The sequence below is a fragment of the Sardina pilchardus genome, chromosome 21, assembly GCF_963854185.1.
Source record: "Sardina pilchardus chromosome 21, fSarPil1.1, whole genome shotgun sequence".
In the NCBI taxonomy this organism is placed as follows: Eukaryota; Metazoa; Chordata; class Actinopteri; order Clupeiformes; family Clupeidae; genus Sardina; species Sardina pilchardus.
This window is the reverse complement of record NC_085014.1, coordinates 17,406,878-17,428,944: the sequence shown is the minus strand read 5'-3', so window position 1 is coordinate 17,428,944 and position 22,067 is coordinate 17,406,878. Positions and strand designations below refer to the sequence as shown.

Here is a 22,067-nt window from a genome sequence, read left to right as displayed (position 1 = left end):
GCACCGTACAGCCACATGCGTATAAGGGGAGCGGTATGCACAAAGGAAAAGGTCGCGAGTGGGGGAGTGCATCTGGGGTGAAGTATGAAGGGGAGCGATGAATCAATTAGAGGAAAAAAAACAAAACAAAAAACAAAAACAAAAGCCCCGGGTCGCCCTAATACACTCGCTTTTGACCTACTGAGACTGCCGTGCTGCATGGTGAAGGTGATCTTGGCCCACTCCAACATCTCCCCTACTACCTCAGCTAAAAACCACTCTGCCTACTTTATCATGCAGTGGGTAGGCACATTTATACTGTCGACCTGCTGGAAATGGATCTACAGCATGGAACAAGTGTATTTATACAGCGGGCTCAGTATAGGGAGCTGGACTCGGTGCCAGCTGCCCTGCGATCCATCCCCTTGCTCCGGCGAATCTGCTTAAAGGGACTTGGCACAGAGCTCGACCAGCAAGCAAGCTGTCAATCACTAACAAACAGCAATCAGATGTACCCTGACGTATTTAAAAGCAATTAAAATGGAAGACACGCTGGACCAATGCTAAATTGAACGCCCTCTCACGGGGTTTAGGGGCTGTAGATCGATATTGTCTGAAGTAAGACACAACAGAATAGGTTTGTTGTGTACGGTAAGCTAAGTGTCTCCCACTATTTATTTTAAACTGCCTGCCACACTTCTATTCATGGAGTCCCTGAAAGCGAAGGTTGTGTGCTTGATTCAAACATGGTGGCTGGCTTATTTGATGTAGCTAACCTCGGTACAGAATCACCCCCCTCCACAGACTCACACAAAACATGTAAATGATGACAAAAGTCACATCGATATGGCACATGACATCACATCCTCACAAATGAAAAAACACCAATGAAAAAAGAACATGAGGAAAAAAACAAACAAACAAACAAACAAAAGGAACCTCAAATGAAACAGAGCAAAACAAATGGCATTGAAGAATGGCTGAAGGGGATGGAAAAAAAACAACACAAACATCACCAGCTGAACCGAGCGATGCAGAGGCTTCCTCCACGTGCTTTTGGAGATGAGGGCTGATGGGAGATGGAGTCATGCTTTGCACCATGTTTCCCAGGGGACAAATCTTCAGTTCAACTACTCAAGCACAATCACAGGGGCACAAGGTGGAACAATGGCAATGTCGGAGAGAGGAGAGTAAAGGAGTGGACTGAGAGTGGACGGTAGAGAGTAACGGAGTAACGGACGGAGCTCAAACACAAGAGAAGGGGGCAGGCAGGTGGCAATGGGAGGGGGTGCTTGTGTTGATTTGGGATGGAGAAGAAGGTGGAGGGAAGGGGGGGGGTTTGGGAGGGTGGAGTTGAATGCTGTTGATTTTTTCTGATCCACCTTCATAGCCGAGCTCGGAGGAGGAGCCGTTGAGGAGGAAGAGGCCCTCCTGTCGCGTGACGCTGCTGCCGCCGCCGCTGCAGTGGGTGCGCTCGGTGCGGGCGTGGCAGGACACGCTGCGGGGCATCCGCGGCACCAGCTCCGGCGGGCCCCAGTCCTGGCTGGCCATGCCGTCCGGCTGCGGGTGGTGGTAGCGCTGGCTGGGGCTCAGGCTCTGGCGACGCGGTTCCGGGCTGATGCCGCCGCCGCCATCGCCGCTACCGCCGGCGGCGCCGCGAAGGAGCGCTCCGAGCGAGGAGTGGCGCTCGGGGATGTCCGGCAGCAGCTCGGCCAGCAGGCGGTGGAGGATGGTGCTGTCCGGCAGGCTGCCGCGCCGCTTCTCCGCCTGGATGTGGTCGTAGATGTCCTTCAGCGCCGAGTCCAGGGCCTCGTACACGGAGCTCTTGGAGCGCGGCAGGCGGCCGTGCCGGAGGGCGGCGGTGGCGGCGGCGGTGGCGGACGACGAGGCCTTCTTGCGGCGGAACGGCACGGGGCTGACCAGGAAGGCCAGCTTGTCCAGCCCCGAGTCGGCCTCCTCCACACGCAGCTGCTGCTGCTGCTGCTGGTGCCGGTGGTCCTGCTTGGCGCGTTCGTGCTTCAGCATGGTGGTGAAGCGGGTGTAGGACGCCGGGCAGTTGCCTTTGCAGGTGCTGACCAGCTGCCGGTGGTGCTGGAAGTACTGGTGGTGGTGGTGGTGGTGGTGACGGAGGTGGTGGTGTTGGTGTTGTTGTTGTTGTTGTTGTTGTTGGTGGTGGTGATGGTGGTGGTGGTGGTTGTGGCCCGGCGCGTAGAAGCTCTCCGACGAGGTGAAGGAGCAGTGGTCAAAGTCGCTCTCGCTGCACAGCGACGAGCCCTCGATCTGGATGAAGTCGCTCAGGTCGGACACCACGGCGTCCTGCTCGCTGTCCGAGTAGTCGTGATGCTGCGGGTGGCGGTGGGACGGCGGAGGCACGGGCAGGCGCAGGTGGTCCGCCGTGATGTGGATGTGCACGGGCGGCGGGAGCGAGAGCGGCGGCGGCTGAGGAGGAAGAGGAGGAGGAGGAGGGTGGGCGTTGACCCGCGGGCACTGCGGGCGACCCTCCGGCGGGTTCCTGGCCGGCGGCTCCTCGTCCAGGAAGGCGTCGGTGGAGAAGCTGCGCTTGGGGCTGGTGCTCGGACGCGAGGGCGGGCGCGACGACGACGACGACGACCGCCCGCCCCCCTCGGCCCCCAGGTTGGGCATGGACTTGGACTTCTGGATCATCATCTCGAACTGGGAGATGCGGTTGGGCACCATGTTCTGGGGCACCTCGCTGTGCCCGTCGATGTGCCCGCCGGGCAAGCGGTCCTTGCGCTGCTCGCGCTCGTAGTCGTGGATGCGCGCCTTGACCGAGCAGATGACCTCGGACTTGATCATGTCGCGCCGGTCGATGTGGTGCATCCGCCGGTAGAGGTTGAGAAAGCCCGGAGTGTCGTGGGCTGACCGGTGCCGGACGCGCTCCCGCACGCGCTCCCGGTGTCTGTCCGGACCGTCGCAGGACCCGTTCATCGCCTGCCCGGCGGCGTGGAGGAGCGAGCCGGTACTCTCCGACCGCACCTGGGTCTCCTCGGCGCCCCTGCCCACGTCCTCGGTCAGCAGGTCGTCGCAGCTCCTGGACTTGAGCTTGGGCGACGTCCGTCCCTCCGAGCCGCCGCCACCCCCGCCACCGCCACCGCCGCCGCCGCCGCCGCCGCTCCAGGAATCCGACTCGAGCTGGTCCGAGCGCCAGCCGTTCTCGAGGTGGGAAGAGCTTCCCGAGACCGACAACGGGGCGCCGGAGGTCCCGTCGTCGTCGGTCCGGTCCGCGTTCTCGCACGGGGGGATGGAGTCATGCAAGTTATCTGGGTCGTGACTTAAGCCATTGAAAGTGGTTGAATACATAGTGCTAAAGTCCCCACCTTAAAGGCATCCAACAAGAGCAGCATGGTGAGAGGAGAGACACACACGAAAAAAAAGACATTAACAAGTTCGCAGGGGTAGACTCAATGGTAGTCTAGGCCAGTGGTATCAAGAGATCAAGAGAATAATTCTACCCAGGAGCAAAACTGGAGAGAGACTACGTACTGTACGACTGCACGAGAGGCAAGCTCCCTTTGAAGCAGCAGGACCACTATTGAAAGGCCACAGGCTTAGACCCACCACCACTTCATCAGAAAACACTAAATTATTCATCCCGATAGCTAATGCGTGTAGGGGTGGGGAGCCCCTCTTTTTTTTTAACAAAGATTTCCATTTCTTTGTGTTATAATGCAAAACACTGTGACTGTGCTTTCTTTTTTGTTCTGTAAATGCATCCCCAATTACCCCCCCCCCCCCACCTTGCCCACTCCCTCATCCCACCTTGCCCCCCCAACTCCCCCCCATCCCCCGCCCCCCCCCCTCTCTCTCCAGTGAGCCGTGTTGTGGTTGTTAGTTGTTGTTTGTCTGCTGTTTGCTTTTGAAGAGCCGAATGTAGGTCACGCCGCTAGCTTACCTTTGGACCTGGCGGGGGAGGAGGAGGTGGAGCTGCTCAGGGGCTTCCTCTGGGTGTAGCCGGCGGCGCGAGGCGGCGAGGAGACGTTCTGCTGGGCGGCGTAGGCGCTCCGTGGCGCGCTGGCGATCGGGGCGTAGACGCCGTAGACGCCGCCGCCGCCGCTGCGGGGGGGTGCGGCGTTTTGGGCGTAGCCGGCGCGGGGCGTCTCGGCGAGGAGGAAGGAGCCCGGGTGGCTGACGCTCTGGGGCACGCTCTGGCTACTGTGCGGCCGAGGCTGGCTGGACGTCGGCTCCGACTTCCGCCTCTTACGGTTGTCACTGGCAGAGCTGTCGTTACAGGACATGATAAGAATAAGATATTATCAGTACATATAAAACAGTAACACATGTACATGTTGCTACTCCCTTTCTGATAATTTAGCGTTTTTTAAATGTTCTATTATGAAATGGCCAGTAAAATAAAGACTATGAAAATCATTTTGAAGAAGAGTACCTTGAATTTCCTTTTTTTTTCTCTACATGGACAGTAAAGTTTACTGTAAATTTTCATTCAACCTACACTGCAGCACTGTTTAACTACATGACAATATGGCAGTTTGAGAGTCTACAGTTTTAGAATAATGTGACGGGCAGATTGGATCTTGTGCTGCAGGTCATTATCAGACACAGCACATGGACTAATGGAATACATTGGAGCAGCCTGAGGGTATTTCTGTTCAATCTAAAACACAATTTAAGAGAGCATAATGTCACATCACAAGGTCTTTTCATACCACAACCTGCAGTCATTTGTACACTACAAAAAGGACTAGGATTCATTACAGTAGCAATTTAGCACCTCCATTAAAAATGCTGTTGCTTGCTGTAACATTTTATGCATGTGTTCATTTGTAACTCTCACAATGGATTTAGAAAATAACTGTGGTCACAGCTGGCTTGAAACTGCACCTGCACTAGAGAGGTTAAATGCACAACTAGCACACACACACACACACACACACACACACACACACACACACACACACACACACACACACACACACACACAGACCCACAGACACACACACACACACACACACACACACACTCACACACACTCACACACACACACACACACACACACACACACTCTGGGAACATTGTGACATATATCATTGGTCTTGACAGGGCCAAACTGCTAGGAGGCTCTGACAGGAGTGTGGAGTCCAAACGTCCTCAAACCACCACACGCACAAACACACAAACACACACACACACACACACACACACACACACACACACCAACAACACATGGCTGTGTATATTTATAGGGCAAAGGCACTGCAGGTGCAATAGAATTTACACACACAATCTAAATGTTAATCTAAGTGCAAAATCACAACGTACTGTAGCCATAGTGAGTAGTGAGAGTGCAGACTTCCTTACCTTGATGGGCGCTCCTGGCTCCTCTCTGCTGAGGTTGGATACAGAGGAGTCTGAAAGAAAATCACCAACAAAAACAACAGTGACTTCCTCTCTCTAACAATTCACTTCATGCCAGCCCCGCTGGAGTAAAACGTAGCCTGTTAATTGACAGCCGAGGCTGCCTTGGCGAAAAGCACTGGAACTCCTCTTGAGACGCTGCCTACTGTATTCTCCCAGTGGTGTCAACAACATCTCCTCAACCCTGCCTTTGTCTGGCTGTCTCAACATGTCCGCCTATTCTTATAGGATGAAAGAGAGAGAGAGAAAAAAACAAAACAAAAACAATAACAACCTCTGAGAATCCTCCCTCCCCGTGCGCGCGTGCCTCCACTTACCAGCGTTCCGATGTCGTACAAGGCGGGGAACTCCTTGTACGCATGGCTGGAGTAGACAATCATTTCCCCCCTTCCTCGTCTCGTCGAGGCCCTAGGGCAAGCTCAGCAGCTACTGCACAGCCCCCCCTGCTCTCTCTCTCTCTCTCTCTCTCTCTCTCTCCGTCTCTCTCTCTCCTCTCCACTCCTTTCCTCTCCTTTCCTCTAACCCCTGTCCCTTTCCCTCTCTCTCTCCCTCTTCTCCCCCTCTCTCTCTCTCCTCTCCACTCCACTCCTCTCCTTTCCTCACACCCCTGTCTCTTTCCCTCTCTCACTCCTTCTCCCCCTCTCTCTCTCCTCTCCACTCCTCTCCTTTCCTCACACCCCTGTCTCTTTCCCTCTCTCTCTCTCCCTCTTCTCCCCCTCTCTCTCTCCTCTCCACTCCTCTCCTTTCCTCACACCCTCTCTCTTTCCCTCTCTCTCTCTCTCTCCACATGCAGTGGACCCCTCGGTCACTATGTGTTGCTTTTTTAAACCGCCGTGTTAAAAGTAGGCCCCACCATGTGTGGCGCCCGGAATGCAGCGGGGCTGTGACACATTTGTGGGAAGGCAACATAAATACAGGCTCCTAAGTGGCAGTTGCCCCCTCAAGCGAGCTCTTAATTGGGCCGCAAAGCCCCCCCCCCCCCCCCCCCCCCCCGTGCCACAACTTTAAGGAGCTCCCGCTATGGGTTTTGTGGCAGACTTCCAACCATAACTGTGATTGTAGACACCCATCCACACACGCACTGTGTTTCTCTCACACAGTCAAATCGCTTTTTTTCTACCTTTGCTCTGAATAGAAGGGCGTCTTTTTGACCACGCCGTGGGTTTCTACTGCAGGAAAAACGTTCAAAACGGAAGTGACATTCTAGTCGTACTTCTGCAAATTCCAAGCAATTCTAAATCAATCCAAAACAAAATGCATTTGCCAATGAGTATGTTCCACACTGCACTACATTACAGTGCAAGGTTCCTGATTATCTCACCCGTGGGGGATATGCACTTTTGGTGATAACAACAAAGGACACGACTTCCAATATGTTGGAAACGCGAGCTGGCTATTTTTGCATGGACAGAAAAAAACTAGGGCTGTAACGTGATACAGAACACCCACGCAGGAGAGCAGCACATCAACAGAATGTCAACAGGTCCCTCGGACTTGTGCTGCAGCCACTTTGGAGAAACACTCACAGAGAAACACTGACGTCAATTTGAAAAAGACTGAAACAAAATGTTTGATTGAGGAAGAGCCAGTGGCTTGAAACGTTGCTTGACGATAAATATCACTGGGAGCTATATCCTGGTGTGCGGACAACTTTATCTTTTTGTATAGCTTCTATCTCTTGAAGATCCTGCACCCAGTCAAAAATGTCTTCCTAAACTAAGGATGTGCGTGGATATTCAACTTTTTATGATTGAGGCGCTTCATCATTATGCTTGAATTAGATTAGAGGACAGCGGCCCCAGCCGTGGCGCAACTGGCTGGGGCACCTGCACCGCACACCGGGTTCGATTCCCGCCCCGTGGTCCTTTCCGGATCCCACCCCAGCTCTCTCTCCCACTCGCTTCCTGTCATTCTCTCTACTGTCCTGTCCAATTAAAGGCATAAAAAGCCCAAAAAATAACCTTAAAAAAAGAATAGAGGACAGCCAATACAGGTTGCAATCAATTAAGCAACTTGATACTTTACACTCTCAAACTTGTCCTCATTACAGCACTCTACTTGGCAATGGACCTTGATGAGGGAATGAGGAGAGGATGGGAGGGTTGATTAGAGAGGACATGGAGGATGGGAGGGTTGATTAGAGAGGACAGCTTCTTGTTTCAGTTTAAATGTCTGTGGCGCTCGTTCTGTCACGCTTTGTTTGGGCTTCTCTTTGTCAAATGCGCACGGATACATATTCTCACACTCACACACATTCTCACACTCTCTCTCTCCCTCTCTCTCTCACACTCTATCTCTCTCTCTCTCTCACACACACACACACACACATTCTCACACACTCTCTTTCTCTCTCTCTCTCTCTCACTCTCACACACACACACACACACACATTCTCACACACTCTCTTTCTCTCTCTCTCTCTCTCACTCTCAAACACACACACACTCACTCACTCACACACTCTGTTTACCTCTGCCTTGGCTCGATGCACGCTCTCTGGGTTATAATCGAGGCGTTTTTTGGGAGGCTTGTGGCCAGGGCAGATGGGCAGGAGGACAGAGAGAAGAAGGGATGAGATGGCATGGAGTCAACGGAGGAGAAGAAAACAGGGACAGTTACACACAACACAGGACGGCTCAGAACACTCAGAGAGGTGCTAGACTCACACACACACACACACACCACATGACCAAGTGGAAACCAAAAACATGCTAATATAGTGTGACTACACACAAAAGGCCACAGCACACACATATGCCTCACAAAATCACACAAGCAAATTAGCTCAAAGTGGTAAAACGTGTGTATCTTAATATATCTGCGCATATATCTAACAATGGTGACAAATAGAATCATGGGCTTCTCTTAAGTTGTCCAGTTAACAGTCCTATGTTTAGGTGCAATGTCCTATTTCGAATAATAAAAACACACGGTTGCACTCAAAGAAGGGTCAAAGGAGCAATTTTGCAAAAATGAGTGCATTTGATCATCTAATTCATCTTCACCATTTTGTTTAAAATATGAAATTACTAAGACGCTGAATCCAAGTGTGAGTCACACATGCAACTTGGTGATCGTGTGAGCCTTTCAGCCACAGAGCAACCTGTAAGGGGACGTTTTACTTCAAAACGTCTGTCGCGAAAACTCCCGTAATGAACACACGTCACTTTCTAGCGAAACACACAGCGGTGGCAATCATGCACCCTTTTCTAGTGCTCCTGTGTGCTCAACAAACACGTTAGCGTCACACAGCTCTGGCGCACAACACAGTGGACTAACATGGCAGGGGAGGGAGCAGGCTTTCTCCATTTCAGCATGAAATAGATGATTTGTTTTTTGTGTACTACCCCTACATGGTAGCGTGCATGATCAACTGGGCCAAATATCGAGTGCTCCTTTTCAACTGCCATTTTAGGTCTCACCACACAACAGTGATATTACTGTAACCACACCAATCAGTTTTGACATGGCAAGGGTGATCTACAGTCTACATGTTCAAAACCAAAACCTCACTACACGCAAAGTACTGATCTATGTCATATTTCTTCATATCAAACGGTTAATGGAGGCACTGACGCCATCATGCAAGGACAAGACACATTTGGGTACTTTTGATGTACATAAAGCATACACACAGCTAGACAGAGAGAACAGTGGTCAAAATAGTGCTTTAAGGGCCTAGAATTTCTGTCTCTGTAAGCTTCATAAACTTTCACGTAGGCTTTAACCCTTGTCCCTCAAACGAAAGACATGAATGTGTCAGAGAACACATGACATACAGATGAACCTAGATCAGTACTTATTCAAAGTGCAATATCCAGCTGAATGCATTCTTAACACAACACAGCAGCCATCTTAAGTGCTGCCTGTCTGCAGATAAACCACAAGCTTGATAAGCACATACACACACACACACACACACACGGTCAGCTAGCCAGTAGGCCACTTACCGGCCGGCCGAACTCCAGCTCAGAAAAGAACTTATACCAGGGCTCATTCTCTAAATCTAACTCATCTGGGTCTACGTGACCCGTCTGAAGGGAGGGAGGGAGGGAGAGAGGGATGAGAAGGAGAGAGAGAAGAAGGAGCAAAAATGACAGAAGTGAGCAGTATGTACACACACATAGACACACACACACACACACACACACACACACACACACACACACACACACACACACACACACACATATATGCTCACACTTAGAGACACACGAGGCAAGTTTTTGTGATAAAACGAGACAGCAGAGACATGAGAGGAGATGAAGGGTGAGGGACTGATTAATTATGCAAGTCCGCCGAGTCTGACGATTAATTACTGTACAACTTCAGAACCCGTCTCTCTTTAGAGACATCCATCTTTTTTTTTTAATGAATTCTGCCATTTTTCAAAGCGAATTCTCTTTCACAGACAACTGAGGCTTGACATTCTGTTGCACAAACACAATCAATCCACCAGGGGGCAGTGTGACACTGAGGATTTGTTGCCTTTGTGCACAAAAAAGAAGAAAAACAGAACAGAACAGAAGCATTGAAAGAAGAACACTTCCTCCCTCTGGGCTGTGCACTACGCCCCCTGATGCCTGTGCAACTAAGTAAGTTTGTACAGATTAAGAATTCCACTGATCATGTGATCAGATGGAATTTCAAGCAGTCAGTTGAAATCTGCGGCTGTGCGCAACACTACAGCAACTATGCAGTAGCCTAAGTAATGAAAATATTCATCATCTTAGGAGACGGGAGCCTTCTGAAGGCCGACTTTGAATTACTCCACTTCTGGGAACTTGTGTACTAAAGAGGTGTGAGAGAACAGTCCTCTACAGAGTGAGAGAGGCAGGAACAAAACAAAACAGCCCGATTACCTTAGGGGTGTGATGCAGATTGCAGATTCTAATGCCAGATTGATTAATTGATGAAACTCCGAATGTAATGCATGCTTGGCCAGCCTGTGAGAAATTAACTCTTGACAGGGAGTGTGATATGCTCTCCAGTGTTTTGTGATTGCATGTCTAACACAATTAAAAACTTGCATGTGGAAGGAAATCTATATTACGCCTGTATCTTAGGTACCCTACTGGCATCAATTTATGTGAACATCATTATACAGCAATTACAAAAAGCTAAGACGTGTGCACGATAGCCTCTACATCACAGCCTCCTAAGAGACCAACAGAAACAGCAACCTCTGCACTGATGCCTTATGAGTCTCAAGCCTCTACCTCACAGGGGCAACAAGGGGCAACAAGGTGCAATGCAGTGCCTATCTCATCAGTATCACCATTACCACCCCCGGTCTGCTTGCCATTCACCCCCCCCCCCACACACACACTTCCCCCCAGGGGGGCTGGCCACGAGCATGACCACATCTCCTTACTCAAGGCTACGGATCCATCTTGTGTCTGCTGCAGCTCAGGCCTGCTATTGAGGAGCCCTGGGCCTGAGGAAAAGGGGGCTTCTGTGTGCGCTCAAGGAGAACAAGGAACAAAAAAAAAAGATCCTGCCTAAGAAAGGACAATGACTCATTTCAGCCACTTCACCTAATGAGGGCTCCAGCTGCTCGTCAAGAGAGCGCCGGCTGCTACTGCTGCTGCCGCTCGCGTCCTAAAAAAAAAAAGAAGGCCGCCATTCTCTACGGAGGTGAGCGAGCGGAGCGGAGAGAGAGAGAGAGAGAGAGAGAGAGAGAGAGAGAGAGAGAGAGAGAGAGAGAGAGAGAGAGAGAGAGAGAGAGAGAGAGAAGAGAGAGAGAGAGAGAGAGAGAGAGAGAGAGAGAGAGAGAGAGAGAGAAAAGAAGCGGGGGGATTATCTTGCAGTGAGCCCACTTACTGCTCTCTCCTGCTCCAAGATGGAGGACTTGCCCGGCTCGTAATCGAAGATGCTCCGGGGCTCGGCGCGGTACTTGCGAGTGTCTACTTTTCTGTCAGGAGGTCCCCAGTCATTCCTGAGAAGAGAGAGACAGAGGGAGAGAGAGAGAGAGAGAGAGAGCGAGAGAGAGACAGAAGAAAACAACAGTCACAACTGAAAGAGTAGGACACCCATATCTTAAGACAGGAAGGTGCCCAGGTAGACAATCTGGGAATACATTTAATAAACATACATGTAATACTCATGGATAGTCAGGGATAACCACAGGCTTCTCTCCCCAGCTAGGACAGAATCTATGAAATATCAGACTCTCCTGAGCTCTGGGCTCCACCTAATGCGGCAACGTGATCTTCCACATGATTCTACGTCTATGTGTGGAGTTTAAGGTTAAGGTTAGGGCTGGGGTCACGGGGGGGTCGGCGTGGAAAGTCCCGCTCACATGTCTGGGGTGCTGCTGAGGTCTTCTTGCTCGCGCTCCTTCTCGCGCTCGCGAGTCCGAGGGTGCGTGTGAGAGTGAGGCTGAGAGGGAGCCGGCGAGGCGTGCGGCACCGGAGACGGGCCGCTGGGCGTCTGGAAGGCGTACGTGCCGTTGTCCGACGCGCTCTTCGGGAGCGGCCTGTACGTGTGGGTCTTGGGCGCCGGGTGGGCCTGGATGGAGTTGGTGGGGCGACGCTTTTCTGAGGAAAGAAAGTGTGTTATCAGTACACAAAGATAACCTGAAGAGGATATTAGGTATTTTGGTGACACACACATCCACACAAAAATGAACAAAACTAAGACGAAAAATGACAATGACAATGAAACTTACCACTGCTACTAATTGGATGAACATTCTGGGTGTTTACATAGTCGTCTGTAAAATTAAAGAAAAGAAAACATGAATATGAACATTTTGAACAAGAATGTTCAAAACCTGAATGATAGAGGGCAAATGCTGAAAGCATCATTGATGGAAACAATATGTTCAAAAATCGATGGACAGAGAGAATATGCTCAAAACCTAATTGACAGGATTTTCAGCCAAGACTTTATCCAAACTTGCCCTCTCCGCTGCCTTGAGTTAGGGGAGTAAATCTACTAATTGCCTGGCACCTAATGCTTGATAAAGTGATGGCTAAGAGGCTTATGGAATGAGATAATTAAAGGATGATAATGAGGCAGGCAGAAGGCCGGGGTCCTGTGTCATTCTGGTCCATTTGGTCTGATCCCTGACCCCTTCTAATCCACGGGGTCAGCCTGCGCTGCGCTGGCAGTTATCGTTGTTGGGGCTGCACAGTCAGTTTCCAGTAACGATGCCCCCCCCCCCCCCCCCCCCCCCCCCCACGACGTAATCCGTCAACTGCTGAGCAAAGCCTTTTTCATTGTCGCTCTTTTCTGTCGATGCCGGGCATGTCCTTGCAGTGCAGACGTATGTGTTGTTCTGCAGTGGCAAATTCTGACCACATGGCATGGTGAACAGCACAGCGGCTAAGCTTTTTCGTTTTGGACATTTACTGTCAGTCACTGAGGAGGCCTGTTTGTGATTGGCATTATCCACTTATCCACACACTAAGCTTTTTTTAGCCCCTATTGTTAATGACCATGGCCATCCGTCATCTCTACTTGCTTATTGTTTGTTTAAGATCTGCCCAGAAAAGAAACCTCCATAGAACTCGTATGTGGTGGATTACGGCAGAGCAGATGCTTTGATAGGTTTATGTCTAAATACTCCCCAACTCCTCCCCTCAAACACTGTTTTTAATGTGGTCAAAAGCCTTACCTGTTCTGGGTACAACGTGAATCTGCTTGAACATGGTCTTGTACCAGTCCTTCGGCCGGTCCACACTCTGGAGGGAGAGAGAGAGGTGAGGAAAACATGAGCAAGGGTGGAAAGACAAACAAAAGTTGTAATGGCCGCCACATGGTAGCCGTGCTTATCAAAAGCTGGCTGTGTACACATCCTGAAACCCCATCATAGATACAGGCCCTCCATTGCTGTTATGAAGACACGCTGCTGCACTATCAGGCTGCAGTTGGCCGTGCTGGCTTGTCAATATCACTGAACTTAGCAGCCCCCATATTCTCCCAGAGGCTAAATAAAACCCTCTCTGGGAAAAAGCTATTTGCAACCAGGACTCTGGGGGGGTGGCTCGATCCAGATGGCCAAAGATTGATTCGAGATTAATGCCATAGTTACCAATTACAGACACAGCCACGGGCCATGGATGTCCACATCCCAGTGGACAAGCATTCACTGATGCAGGACTTTATGGCAGTCTCTTGTTTTTGGATCGTCAAGAGATTTTTTTGTTTCAAATGATGCATTAACTTGGATGGAAACTGTCCAATTCAGAACACTATAAAAGGGCAGAACATGTTATTAACGCTGATGCAGTGCTTTACCATATGTTACAGAGGTTTCCATCAGAGCGTGATAAATAATCTAATCCCTAATCTGTAGCATCTGTAGCATCATTGTATTTCACTACACAGTAAAAAAAAACACACACTCAAGCACTCAAACACCCACAACACATTCAAAACAGCACAGAACAAGCCTTTCTATAGGATGCTCTCATTCAGACATTCCCCACAACTGACCGTTCGAATGGCGATGGGTATGCCGGACTCATCCACGGGGCCGATGCCAGTGTAGTGCTGGGGCTTCAGCGAGGGTGTTTTCCTGGCCTCTTCCTCCTTCTCCTGGACATAAGCTGGAGCTGGTGATGTTGCTGGAGCCACGGGGGCTGTGTTGGCATAGACAGGACCACTGCTGGGATCTGAGTAGGCAGAGGAATAGGGAGGGGGGGGGGGGGGGTTGGTGAGCGATCGCGATCAAGTCGGATAATACGAGTTTGCGGCTGTGCTGTTTGGACTAGTCGACGCTCCCATGTTTGATTGCTGGAGAGCGTAGATGGCTTCCGTGTATCCTCTCTGTCATAGATGATACAGGGATTATGGCAGCAGCTTGAGAGAGAGAGAGAGAGAGAGAGAGAGAGAGAGAGAGAGGGAGAGGGAGAGAGAGAGAGAGAGAGAGAGAGAGAGAGAGAGAGAGAGAGAGAGAGAGAGAGAGAGAGAGAGAGAGAGAGAGAGAGAGAGGGAGATCCAGAAATGCTTCGCCGTGCCTGCTCAGGTCTGAACCGTTCCCTGGCGAACCGATGAATGGGGAGAAAATGGGAGAGATGTTTTGAGCGAGCGAAATCTCGCAATCCTTTCCCCCCGGCCCGCAAAAAAAAAAAAAAATGGCTGTGGCTCTGATCCTCAGACAATAGAAAGCCTCATAAACACACACACACACACACACACACACACACACAAACACAAACATAAACTCTACGCACACACACAGACACACTAATCCGACTACCGCAGGCCCCCTCCCCTCCACTCTGCCCCCTCCCATGCCCAAAACACTCCGTCACTCAGATTTGCACTTAATCCCCGTCACTTGCCGCACGGGATTAGACCGATCACTCGCTGCAGGGTGGGGGGCACCACCAAACCAGCATCAACGAGGCATCTGCAGCCACCCAGCTGGCATCACTGGCATCTGTGCCCGGGCACTGCCCCCCGCCCTGTACCAGTTCGCGCCACGTCCCGTGCGCTGGCATGACATCTGATAACTTGCGAATGCGGTAGGTAAGAGATATTTCAACAAATTCACAACTGCTGCCACCCGGCACTGGCAATGCCGGACACCATCGTGACATTTCTTAGAACAGGTGAGAATAAAAACAAAAAGCTTGAGATCTTTCCAGAATAGGTACCTAAAAAGCAAAAACACTGAGGAATGTGTGCTATTTATTTTTATTTTTTTTTTAACTGCCAACCGCCGGTGAAGGCTAAATACCGTTTGGCTTTTATGTGGGCATTCCTGTGATTAGACTAGCTCGGAGGGCTTGGCAGAGATTAGTGGGAGTGGGAGCCGATACTGACCGGTGCTCCGCTGGGACGCGGACAGGAGCGACAGGCCCGGGCTGAAGGAGGGCGGCGGCGGGTACGCAGACGGAGAGAAAGGCCTCTGGAGGTGGTGGCTGTGGGCGCTTCCTGGAACACCGAGGCTCCCGTTCACCGTCATCTGGCCCTGAGCCATGAAGGAAAAGGTGGGGAGAGGGGAAAGGCAGGGAGAGAGAGAAGTGTGTGTGTGTGTGTGTGTGTGTGTGTGTGTGTGTGTATGTGTGAGTGGGAGAAAGAGAGAAAGAGAGAAGTGTGTGTGTGTGTGTGTGTGTGTGTGTAGTGAGAGAAAGAGAGAAGTATGTGTGTGTGTGTGTGTGTGTGTGTATTTGTGTGTGTGTAAGAGAGAGAAAGAGAAAAGAGTCGTGTGTGTGCATGTAGGTGTGACAGAGAGAAAGAGAGAGGGAGAGAAAGACAGAGCAGGAGAAAGAGAGAGAAAGAGAGAAAGAGAGAGAAAAAAAAGAAGGCTCAAACACGAGGAATCATGGTATCCATTAAACACTCCCTGTGGTGGCAGTTAGAACCGTGCAAGACATTTATCAAATCACATTGCTGTGGCGGAGGTGAGGCTCCTAACAACTACACACAACAGCACCCTGTGGTGTGGACCCTTTAACTGTGCCACCCACCGCCAGTCAGCCTCAGCGTAATTACCCAGTGACAACTACACACACAACACACACTCTAGTGGCTTACCCAGTGATGTTAGTGGGGACAGAAAGAAGATTAGGTGTCTGCTGTGTTGTGACTGGACACACGTAAATACTAGTCTTGGCTAACACAGGCTTTAGTCAGAATTAAAACATGATTATGGGACAGTGTTGCTGATGATGCGCCCTCTGCTAACTTGCTAACTTCATTTGGTTCAGTGAAGACGGGAGATAGAAGCAGTGTGGACATTTTTGATTGAGGAAAACACACGCTAGTAGGAATCGACAAGAAGGATTGAGACGAGCAGGATTAAGTTGTTTGCTCTGGAGTAATAATGTTAGTCAGTGGGCTCAAGAGAACCCCCTCCCCCCCAACACACACACACACACACACACACACACACACACACACACACACACACACAGACACACACAGACACACACACACACACACACACACACACACACACACACACACACACACACACACACACACACACAAACACACAAACACACCCTAAATTTGGCACCAATGATTACCAGCACATTATGTGTTTGAGGTGAAGCAGGATCTGTAAGGCAAAGGTGATTAGAAGTTGCCCTGAGTTGCCCCTGAGGGGGGCAGAAAGGCAAATGAAACAGAAAGAGAGGCACTGAGACCTGAGGCCTGTTTATAATGGAGACACCTAGGAGTGTGTCAAAGGAAGCACCTGTCAATTATGGGAGGGGGAGGGGGGGGGGGTCAGGTCAGTGCCCAAGGCCTTAACATGTCATGTGTGATGGAGAGACCAAAGGGAACGGGAGAAGACAAAGAGAAAGAGAGAAAAAGAGAGAGAGGGAGGCAAAGACACCAGGATGGAAAGCAACTGGAACAGTGAGTGAGTGAGTGAGTGAGTAAGTGGTGGTGGAAAGAGTAAAAATGGCAATGAAATCAAGGAGAGAAGAAGAGGAAGAAACATTGACAAGAGATGACAAGAGAGGACTTCTGAACATGAAGTGTACACACAAACTGTCCAAATGGGAAGAGGAAGATCACAGGTCAGGCAGACTTGAACTCAAAAAACGACAAGAAAAGGACAGGAAGTGAGAGAGCCAGACATGCCCGGCGCATGGGTGCTGCGGGGGGTGGGGAGGAAGAAGGAAGGAAGCCGGGCGGCATATTTACATTAGCGGTGCTAGCGTAGGTGAGCGCGGTGTCGTCGGTGAGGGCCGAGCTCTGGCTGAGCGTCGGGGACGGGGTGCGCGAGGCGCGCGAGGAGCCCCAAAGGCCGGCCTCCGAGCCCTGGCACGCCCGCAGCTCCTCCAGCAGCGCCGCCGACGCCTCGCTCTGCAGGCTGCGCGCCGAGTACTGGCTGAGGGACGACGCCGCCCGGACGCCACCGCCATAGCCGCCAACGCCATAGCCGCCCTGGCACGCTGCCCGCGGGTCCCCCAGAGGAGGAGGAGGAGGAGGGCTCAGCGGGGGCAGAGGAGGAGGAGGAGGGGGGAAGAACGGGGTGTCGAAGTCCACCGCCACCACCTGCTCGGACGGGGGGCGGAGGAGGAGGGGGAGCTGGGGGGGCGACGACGGGGCGCCCCACGGGGGCTGCGGAGGAGCTTCTACGGCGGAGGTGGACGCCGGCCAGCGGGTGGACGAAGCCTCGGGCTGAACGGAGAGAAGAGAGGAGAGAGAGAGGAGAAGAAGGAGAAGAGAAGAGAAGAGAAAAGCAGCAGAGTGTGAAAACGTGATGGTTGAGCCACGGGCATCAAGGAAAGCCTGAGAGATCACACAGGTTAGAGAGAGTGGTGGCTGCCAGATGAGAAGAGATGATGATCAGTAAAAAGCTTAAGAAAACTCAAGAAAATGAACACAATGAAACACATGACTGGCATGGCGTGGCTTGTTACGGTTAGGTCTGTGAAAATAAATGAGTGTTAATAATGTTGTAATAACATTGTAATGGAACAAAAAAAAAACATCACATCTGATGAGTCCATCATTTTCTTGCTGGTGCTGCATTAGAGGCTGTGAGTGCAATGAATTAACATGAAAACACAACGGGAGAGAGGCATTTTGGAATGAAAGCTCAGAGAGGATAATGTATGTATGTGGCCTATTTTCTTTGCATAAACCTTTCTGAAATCGGAGCTAAAATCTAAGTTACATCTCGGCAAACCTCTTTTAATGAGAGCGTGAATATGTACACTGACACTCCCCATTTAATTGTTTATCTCTCTGGTAGAATCTTCGCTCGTTTTTATCTCCACTTACTTTTTGAAACATTTTCCCGGAGGGGGAAGGAGTTCAGGGGGATTTTAAATGGTTAGGACTGAAACTGTCTCACAATGCACTACATACATCAGCAACTTTCTTTTACCATGAGTTGCAAAAATCCACTCAGCTTCACTTTTTCTGAGAGCTACTGAACAAGCATTAGTCTTTTAAAAGTTAGTTTCCTCTACTACTACAACACACCATACTTGTCTCTATGAGACAAGCCTATAACTCTAACATGGCACAGCATACTGGATGTGTATGGGTAAGTAAAACAAGTAATGGTGGTTACTTGTTAGTCTCAAAACAGTTTGAAACACTCGAGTACCGCGTGTGCCCGGGTAGTGGGCAGCGGTGGGCGGGACGATGCCCGCGGGGCCGCAGGCTCCGGGTGCTGAGGCTGAGGCTGGGCAGACGGGCCGGGCTGGACTCGGATGGAGAGGCACGACACGTGCCGTCCGGGCGGCGGGCAGTAGGGCCTCCAGCTGGTCAGCTGCTGCGGAGCGACAACAACGCGCACGCTCGGCGTGGCGGCGGCCGGTCGTTCGGGCCGCTCGGCCGGGGAGACGCTCCCTCCTCGCACCTGAACGTTAACGGGCAGCGCTTTGGCGTCAGCCTCTGGGCTCGGCGTAGTAGTGGTAGCAGCGCGGCTTCTGACGAGAGGCCCGCGAGAGCTGCTCTCGGAGAAAGCGAAGGAGAAGCGTGTGACGAGCGAGCACTCGGGGGAGACCACTGGGCCGTTACGAGCTGACTGAATGGACGGAGGGAGATGAGATGGACGCCCGCTGGGAGCCGAAGGCAACTGAAAGCTGTCTCTCCGTTGGGGTGGAACCTTCAGATAACGAGCAAAACAACCAGCACAAAAGAGATGCAAACAAAAAAGGCAACAAAAACTTTCAAAAAAATGAAATAAGAAGGAAATGTCAACAAATATCTGAATGCAGGGCAACACAACCATTATAACCAGCAATTATTAACGGCATAGGTGAAGCATTGTACTTCAAATACAAAACCCACACTTCGTTCCTTTTCAGTAAATTCATATCCTAAGCAGATGGCCCTGAAATATGGTGGCACGGTGCACTTGCCTTCAAATGCCCTTACATAGTCATTCTCAGAATTCCTAAAGCAGGCATGTTTAGGTTGGCAGCCAAAGGACTAAGCCGAGCAGATCTGTCCAAGCATAAATAAAGCACATATCCCCTTAGGGGGGTCTCTAAAGCCTTCCCCTGCAGTTCCTCTAGAAATATCACCACTGATTTAAGAAACAGCCTCTTCCCGGTTCAACTGAGGGGATGTTTTTGACTGTGTGGAAGAGACCAAACCAAATATTTTAAGCCATCAAATAGTTGATAAATAAATAATGAACGAAATCATACACATTTTATTTACAGACACGCACATTGATGTTTGCACATCTGTAAACACAGATGGTAGCTGACTCTTTCATTTTCTCTTGGTCCTGGCCACCTGCTATCCAGGCATTCAACTGCAGAGAACAGACGGCATAATACACATACCTCAACAAAAAATCTGAATATCTGATCAAAAATTCTTCAAATTCCGACAATAACAAATCTTATTGTTCAGAATTCCCTGTGGAATTTCCTTCTCGCGTCTATACTTCCCATGCTGGGAACAAAATGCAAAAATGCCCACAACAATGTGTGGCCTCACACACACTTTCACAAGTATTTCCTTTCCTCCAAAAAGTGGACCCAAACAAAACGAGTGGTTTCCATAAACAAGTGGCGGGCCGCAGTGCACCTACCGGCGTGGGGGCCTTCTTCTCCTGCAGGTTGGGCCTGACGCTGCGGTAGCCCTTGGCCGCCAGAGAGGAAGTGCTGGCGTCTCCGTTCCTGAGGGGCTCGCCGGTGCCATAGGACCTCCAGACGTCTACCCATCACCACCACCACACACACACACACACACACACACACACACACACACACACACACACACACACACAACAACACACACATGCACACACACACAGACACACAGACACACACACATACACACACAACAACACACACATGCACACACACACACACACACACACACACACACACACACACACACACACACACACACACACACACACACACACACACACACACAAAGGGCACATTAGCACAAACCCACAACACAGCTCCTCTCTTTCCTGTGATGCGGTTGTTGACGACAGGGATTTTTCAACTGTCTTACTGCAGGGTAAAACATTCTGTACAACTTGGGACTCCAGGGAGAGAAGCTATTTTGTAAATTCTCTTTTTAAACTATTTCACCCAGTTGTTCTCCTTCGTTGTTTTTTTTTTACCAGTGTGTATCATGTTGAATAATGAATGAGATGAGGTGCACTGTGACTTTTCACCTACCTGACTCGGCTGAATGAGACTCGGCACCTGACAAACACAATAAAACAAATGAGAGTTAGAATCACATTCAACATGAAGTCAAATGTTCCCGTTGGGAGCCATTTACAGCCTAATGGTTCACTTCATGATGGTCGTTTTTAAATCAGTGTTTTGATAGCTGTGACATTAAACTAAATGCTTGCATAAAATAAATGTGACATATTCACTGGCTACATTACAATTCCACTGCCCCAGGGTTGATATGATAGAAAAAGAAGGACAGCAAATGGACCGTAGTTGGAATGAAAAGCAGAAAGGTTGCTAAGTACCTTTTTTTCAGCCTTCAGAAATGACTGTGGTTTTAGCCTTCAGCTACTGATTTAGGGTTCCCAAATAAATCATGACTTTAAACAAGGAAAAGAACCCTGAGGGGACAGTGCCCTGTCTTAGGTCTGTTTAACCAGGAGGACTGAACAACAGAACAACCTCCAACCTCCAACCTCCACTCCTCCAACACTACCCACAGTTGCACAGGACAATACCACAAACAAGCTCGGGTGTTTATTCACCAAGTTTATAAAGTGGCCGACCGTTCCATCCAGCAGCGCCTGTGCCGCCCCGCGGAATAATCAAACAATGGAGACTATGTTTGTGTGAGGTCATAGTCCGTAAAGGCTCTCAAACAAAGAAGGTCACCCAGAGAGGAAGCCAGGCTGAGATGTAGGGAGGAGGTTGTGGGGGGGGGGGGGGGGGGGGGAATGAGACTTAAGTACACAATTGTTGCCATGGCGCTGCACAACTATGGCAACAATCCAGCCACTGTGAGCTGCCTTTTTCCCTTTTAAGTGCCAGAGCGGGGAAGCCCGGCCCAGCCCTGCCCCACCCTGCTATAATATGATTCCCCTTGAAGCTTAGGGACATGAGAGAGAGAGAGAGCAACAGGGATGAGACATAGGGAAATGGAGAAAGGGTGTCCCCAGGATGAAACCAGAGAAAAAGAGATGGAGAGAAAGCGAGAAAGAGGGAGAGAGAGAGACGTGTTTTTTTTAAGGGTTTTTTTGTCACAAAGCAAGATGCATGATGGAAAGGAAAAATCAAAGGAAGGAAGTACAACACTGAGTTTATAGAGGGAGGAGAGTTTCCATCCATGGACAGTGGAAGAAAGTGGTTAACTCGCCCTTGTCTCCCACACCCACAAGCAAAATGTCAGAAAAACACAGAGCATTTCTCTAGCCCAGAACTGAGGCATCATCAGCTTTTAAATGTGCCCATACATCTACCCCCCATAGGAGGGAAAGGAGGAGGAGAAGGAGGAGGAGTGCTAGAGGAGGAGGTGGTGAAGGAGGAAGAGGAGGGGGTACTGGTGCAGCATTAGTACCTGAGACCCCACACAGGTTTGGCGAGCTCTGGATTCTCTTCATGGGGGCTAGAGTGAGCGAGAGGCTCGTGCTTTTGCGCATCGCGTATCCTCCACTGTCTGGGAGACACACGGCAGTGCAGCATGACAGGCATATTGACCCACAGAGGGAAGGAGGGAGGGAGAGACGGAGGGAGGGAGGGAGAGAGAGATGGAGGGAGGGAGGGATAGAGGGAGGGAGAGAGAGGGAGGGAGGGAGAGAGGGATATGGTGTTTAAAAG

General features: G+C 50.5%; 1 protein-coding gene across 1 annotated transcript in view; it reads right to left on the bottom strand.

Moving 5' to 3' along the window:
* Positions 1 to 22,067, bottom strand: part of sorbs2b (sorbin and SH3 domain containing 2b) — a 51,827-nt gene that overhangs the window by 12,507 nt on the left and 17,253 nt on the right. Inside the window, exons 4-19 of the mRNA XM_062524251.1 lie at positions 21,808 to 21,906; positions 20,451 to 20,477; positions 19,844 to 19,968; positions 15,151 to 15,298; positions 13,816 to 13,994; positions 12,995 to 13,061; positions 12,044 to 12,088; positions 11,754 to 11,912; positions 11,197 to 11,327; positions 9,324 to 9,407; positions 7,844 to 7,900; positions 5,317 to 5,366; positions 3,893 to 4,218; positions 2,353 to 3,317; positions 2,149 to 2,322; positions 1,362 to 2,070 (exon numbers count right to left, since the gene is read on the bottom strand). Of these exons, the coding sequence (XP_062380235.1) occupies positions 1,362 to 2,070; positions 2,149 to 2,322; positions 2,353 to 3,317; positions 3,893 to 4,218; positions 5,317 to 5,366; positions 7,844 to 7,900; positions 9,324 to 9,407; positions 11,197 to 11,327; positions 11,754 to 11,912; positions 12,044 to 12,088; positions 12,995 to 13,061; positions 13,816 to 13,994; positions 15,151 to 15,298; positions 19,844 to 19,968; positions 20,451 to 20,477; positions 21,808 to 21,906 (3,345 nt within the window). The remainder of the gene's footprint in view (positions 1 to 1,361; positions 2,071 to 2,148; positions 2,323 to 2,352; positions 3,318 to 3,892; positions 4,219 to 5,316; positions 5,367 to 7,843; positions 7,901 to 9,323; positions 9,408 to 11,196; positions 11,328 to 11,753; positions 11,913 to 12,043; positions 12,089 to 12,994; positions 13,062 to 13,815; positions 13,995 to 15,150; positions 15,299 to 19,843; positions 19,969 to 20,450; positions 20,478 to 21,807; positions 21,907 to 22,067) is intronic.